The 6,133-nt window shown below is 35.4% G+C and overlaps 1 protein-coding gene across 1 annotated transcript in view; it reads left to right on the top strand.

Moving 5' to 3' along the window:
• LOC107727371 (protein AHNAK2-like) overlaps positions 1–3,294 on the top strand; it is a 25,308-nt gene extending 22,014 nt beyond the window's left edge. Inside the window, exon 9 of the mRNA XM_016537218.1 lies at positions 460–3,294. Within this exon, the coding sequence (XP_016392704.1) occupies positions 460–2,799 (2,340 nt within the window). The 3' untranslated portion in view covers positions 2,800–3,294. The remainder of the gene's footprint in view (positions 1–459) is intronic.
• The last annotated feature ends 2,839 nt before the right edge of the window (positions 3,295–6,133 follow it).

Genomic DNA, 6,133 nt, shown 5'->3' on the forward strand with positions numbered 1-6,133 from the left:
GATAAGAAGTTTAACATGTCAGGAGAAGTGTTAAGTGTTGAAATGAAAGGGCCAACAGTTGAAGGTCCATCCATTGAGATAAACATTAAGGGAGATAATAAAGAACAACAAGAGGGCAAATTTAAGCTTCCAAAATTTGGGATTGCTCTTCCAACAATTAAAGGTCCAGATGGTGACCAAGGGCTTAAGAAAGCTCGGACCGAAACAGAAGTGAAAATGTCAGGGGATATACTATCTATAGACAAGAAAGAGCTAAAGTTACCCAAAGGATCAGTGGAAGTGGATGTGGAGACTAAAGGTGCTGAACTTGAAGTAGAAGAAAGTAAAATCAAACTACCACAGTTTGGAATTTCTCTACAAGCATCAAAAAGTCCAGAAATTGACATAAGTGTTTCAAAAGCAGAGGTTTCTCAAACTGATGTTAAAGAATCTGTTACAGTAAAAGATGTTGTGGCTGAGGAACCAGCAGATTTAACTGATATGAGTTCTAAGGGACTTAGTGTAAAAATGAAGAAACCAAGCTTTGGATTTCCAAAAATTGGATTTTCAAAATCAGATGGCAAGTCCCAAGATATTCAAGCCAGTGAAACGGCAGCAGATATATCCTTGCCAGAGGGCACTACAGAAATAGGAGAAAGTGAGACAGAGGGCAAAACTGAAATAACAAGTCCACAATTTGGCTCGCCAACAAAATTCAAACTCCCAACAATAAAATTACCCAAATTTGGAGTTTCCTCTCCAAAGGTCCTTAGTGATGCAGCAAAGGCTGATTCTGAAACCAAGGAAATTAAAATTAGTTCTGTGGATTATGAGATAGAGACATCAAAGGTAGATCTATCAGGTGACATCAAAGGCAAAACTGCAGAGACTGAAACCCCATCTATTGATATTAATATAAAAGAAAAAGAACTTAATCAAGAGGGACAGGAAATTAAATTTAAACTTCCAAAATTTGGGATTTCGTTACCCAAAGTAAAAGGTCCTGAGGTGACGTTGACTGCAAAAGAGGTAAAGACAGAAACACTTGAAACTGGGATAATTGAACCAGAAATCAAGGTCGCAGCAGAAGATGCAAGTCTCCCAAAAGTAGACATGGCTTTAGAGGGAAGTTCCAGCCTTGAAAAAAAAGAGGTAGAGACAGAGTTGAAAGAAGATACAGTTGTTTCAGGTTCTCCAAGTAAATTCAAATTGCCTACTTTTAAAATGCCAAAATTTGGAACTTCTGCTCAAAAAACATCTGATGCAAAAGTAAAAGTTGCAAAAGTAGATGTACCAGACACTGACCTAAATATTGAAGACAAGCCTGTACAAGTGTCTAAAGAAACAAAAAGAGAGGGTGAAATTAAAGAAACCACTGAACAGCCTACAGAGGCTGCTACTAAAAAACTGGATGGGGTCAAAGGCTCCCCAAGTAAATTCAAGCTTCCTACTATAAAAATGCCAAAGATCAGCATTTCAAGAACAAAATCTCAGGAAGGAGAAGATGACACAACCACCAAAGTGAGTGCTCCAGATGCTAAAATAGAACCCAAAGATGATACTCAAGGGGCTGGAAAATCACCCAAATTTACAATGCCTACACTTGAGGATGTTCTCAGGGGCTTTGAAGTTGAATTTAATGTTCCAACAATAGAGGAAACGGAAGCACAAAAGGACAAACCATCTGTTAAGCAAGATCAGGAGGCTGGGGCAAAAGTTGAGGAAGCAGCAGAACATAAGGACAAAGGAGCTCAGGAGAAATCAAAGTTTAAATTTAAATTTCCAAAATTAGGATTCAGCCAGTCTTCAGATGAAAGTGATAAGTTGGTTGACGCTAAGATTGAAGAAAGTGAAAAGCATCTGGAGGCTTCAGCAGATCAGAAAGCAACTGTTAGCAAAGAACAAGCAAAAACTGAGAAAGGGAGCTGGTTCAAGTTCTCATTTTCTTCTCCAACCAAAACGTCAAAAACAGATGCGAAAGAAATAATCCAACCACCTGAAGAGGCTGAGAAGCTTGATGATGTTGAGAAAGAATCAAGCAAGGAACACGAGGAACCTGAGAAGAACTCGCTCAGTGAGGCTGTGGAGGAAAACCTCAGCCCAACACTGTCACTGAAGTCATCTGAAGCTTTTGCAGATATCAGTTCTACAGTAACCACTGAGCAGATTGGTCTGTCACAGACCTCACCTACAAAAGTTACAGTGAAATATGCCGAACCCACTGCCACCATTGGGCTCAATGATGTGCAAACTGATGTTGTGACTTCCACAGCCAGATGTGAACTGATATCAATGGAGCCTCACCAGCCAGAAAAAGTCAACATCCCTTTCTCATCAGATATGTCCTCAGCCTCATTGGACACTCTGAAACAGATGTCAGGGGAAATTCACATCATCACATCGAACATACAAGCTATACCAGAAACACAGCAAGCCTCAATCTTTACTAATTTAGACGCGCATGGAATTCACACCTCACCTTTACAAGTAACACTAGGCTCAGACTCAGTGTTGACAGTGGAGGAAACCAGAGTGCAAAGTGGGACACGCACATTGGTGGAAAGGCATGTTGTGAAAGAAACTTTACATGATGACAAAGAGACAATACTTGTGACACAGACAACACGTGTATTTGAAGGAGACTCTGCAGAACCCATTTCTGATGAGACGGCTTCCTCAATTCGTAGGCTAAAAGATACGGTACACATTGAGAAAATGAGGTTTTTTGACAGTGTAGCAACAACTGAAAAAGTCACAATAGTGAGCTCTGAAACATCTCTAAGACATATGGATTCCTCTACTGATGAGAATGGGAAATGAACATGAGATCTTGCTGATTTGATTTTATGCTTTTGAATTTATGTTTCAGTGTTCTCTTATATAATCATATAAGCCAGCTGAATTGTAATGCTATTAAGCAAAAGAGTGCTGATACTTATGAACATATCACAGAGTATTGTTTAGCTAACAGAGATTTTAAGCTTAAAAGACTTTTAAAAATCTATACCCACTGGAGAAAAAAATATGTATGTACATGGAAAAATAGGGAAAAAATTATGTTATAATTGTATGTGTGGGTTGTCTGTGCTTTATTGTAAAACTGATATCTTGGGAATATTGTTTATAGTACAAACTTGGTAATCAAGCAAACACCATTAAACAGATATAATCACAAATAAAATTAATTATAAAATTAATGTGGCTATTAAAGACTGTTGACTGTATCACATATTGAGGCATTTGTTTCTTTAAGGTTATTTTGTGAAAACTATATAATTGCATATAAAATCTGTTTCTGCAGCCTTGAGAAAAAAAGAAGAAAATAATATGTAAATGTTTTATTCACCCAAAAGCATTTGCACCTACAGTATGATGGAATCAATGGACTTGAAAAACACACAATGCATATTTTAAAATACAAATAATTTTCTTAATAAGCAATGACTTTTCTTTTAACATAGGCCTATATAGCCAAATATATAGCCAAAGTAATCAAATTAATGTTGTAAGAGAAACACTTTAACTGGTTGCTGCAACATAAATAAAAAGTGGAATAATGCTCCATGTCTCAGATTTATTGTGTGAACGTGTACATATAATAAAGCATTTATGATCCATGATCTTTACAAATTCTGATAGGAAATGCGATTTCCTGGTATCACTAATTAGGCTACTATACATAATAATACTAAAACAGATCAGTATAAGTGTAGAGCCAAGAAAGAGTTAAAATAATGTACAGAGACAAGTACCAAAAGCTGACACAAACAGTTCATCGCAAGGCGACGTTTAGAAAGATACTTACATCCGAGCCTAATATTGTAAACTATCTTACTGGTTGTTTAGGAGTGATATTCAGCTGTGATGTCCTGTTCTCCAAGCGCATTTGAAAGTTTTATCAAATTATAATCAGGGTGCGAATTACGGGTGGGGGGTTGGGGGGGTCTGACCCCACTAAAGAAGGCTTGATCCCCCCTGATGGACGTCAAAACTAGATGTAGGGGGGGTCAGATAGAAAGTAGACTAGCCTACACATAATATGGAGATTTACTTGTAAATATTAATATGTATTTCTATAACTCTGACTGATTTTAAAAATGTAACTTTGGCAGCCCCTGAAATGGGTCGTATTGACAGTACCTGAGCGGTTGAAGAATACGCTACTGCGCTCATTCAAAGACGTGCATTTATTGCTTGGACGGAGCAAGAACACCTGAAATGCATGTGCAGATTCAGTCGAGAGATAAAGTTTACCCTCTTCAATATAATGCTGTTGAACTGAATTTACGGAGAAAACTATTTGCTAAAATAACCACAACATTAACAGCAACACTAAAATACAAGCGTGTGGTAATGTTAGTCAGACGGGCATGAAAGTTGCACATGTTACTATAACAAACACTGCTGTTTTCTTTCAGAATCATCATTGGCGTTTAGAAAGACAATAATAGGTTACATAAAAGTTTTTTACCTACAGTAAAAATGAAGATAAGGTGTGAATAATTACATTTTAGACACATTGTCAGTAATTTCGCCAACAAAAATAAGGAGAAATGTTGTGCATCTCTGATCAACACACAGAATCCAAGTTTTTAAATGAATCGATTGAATCAATGATTCAGTGAGCCATTCATAAAGGCAGTCACTTGCTTCGTTTCTGAATGAATTAGCCGTTTGAACGAATCGATTGAATGAATGACTGAATCATTCACTAATTAAGACTACCTACTGGCGCTTTTAGTTTTATATTTAAAGTATTGTTTCTTTTTAAAAATAATTTTATATTTCACTAGCCTATTTATTTGTATTTTTGTATGTTGAATTAAAATATTTATTTCTAACGCTACTTATATTTCTTTCTAAAGCTACTTTTTGTAATGTCTATTCAGTGTTTTTTTTCTAAATTAACACAATAACTATTATCTTTAATAACTTTATCTTTAATTAATCGGAACATGATGTGCATGTTAATTAATTAATCTTATTAATTTGAGATTAATTTGATTAATTAATTGCCACATTATGTAATTAATTAGATTAAAAATAAAAATAAAAAATCACTTGACAGCCCTATTTAAAACATAAGAAATTGCGTGGTCACTGTGTAATTCGCACCCTGGTTATAATCCATGAAGATTATACTTCATAACAACTTCGCTAGCTCCGATCATGTTAACTTCATAAAGCTCATTATAGCTGATGCAAACTCGAGTCTCACTTGAGGACCCTTACCGAAAAGTAGTATACTTCAAGGTTATTTTAGTAAGTATACTTAAGTAAACTTTAAGTATACTACTATGTCCCTATTTAGGAATTAATCTGTATATATTTTGTTATATGAATATCTGAACATACAAAACATCAAAAGAAAGAACAGGGTATCTGCTTGTAAACAAAAACATTTTATTCTAGCTACATGCATAGTTTTTTTATAAACACTTGAATGTGGGTAAGTTTTATAAATAAATAAAAAATAAAGAAAGAGATAAACAACATTTTGAACAAAAAGCTTAAAAAAGACTATTAATTGGATTCAGAATGATAATCAAAACATAGATGAAGTCGATCAACACCCCAAAGCTTGACAGTCATTATTACCTCTTCATTGGTCGACATTTTATTCCATAATGTTACACAGTTTTGATGCTGTTTTATGTCTGATGATCGTGTTAGATTACATGTGGAAGCATCTGTTGTTTCAGTGTCTTCTTCACTTGTGTTTCTTTGGAAATTCTGTACAGAAGATGTGTAATAGCGCCCCCCTTACCTTATAACAAGCACAAGTATAGCTCAAACATATTTAGACTTTTTCTAAGTATAAGTCAAGTATACTTAAATGTCATTTTAAGTATATTTGTTAGAAGTACATTAAGCCCATGTCTGAGAAGTACATAAAAAGTAGACTGAAAGTAAACTTTGCTATTTTTAGTTTAAAAGAAGTATACTAATATCACACTTGAATAAACTTCTTTTTCGTAAGGGGAGGTCGCTGATTTACCAAGCTACTTTTACCACTGTGTTCCAACCTGTACCCCATGCCCTAAGTAACATGTTCTGATAAATCCCTATCTGACGAGAAAGACCACCTTATTCCCGGACAATATTTTAGCAAGTCATTGTTGTGTTTTTCCTTCGACTGTTTAGAATCTGAACG

Source organism: Sinocyclocheilus rhinocerous, unplaced genomic scaffold (assembly GCF_001515625.1).
Source record: "Sinocyclocheilus rhinocerous isolate Xijiao unplaced genomic scaffold, SAMN03320098_v1.1 scaffold756, whole genome shotgun sequence".
In the NCBI taxonomy this organism is placed as follows: domain Eukaryota; kingdom Metazoa; phylum Chordata; class Actinopteri; order Cypriniformes; family Cyprinidae; genus Sinocyclocheilus; species Sinocyclocheilus rhinocerous.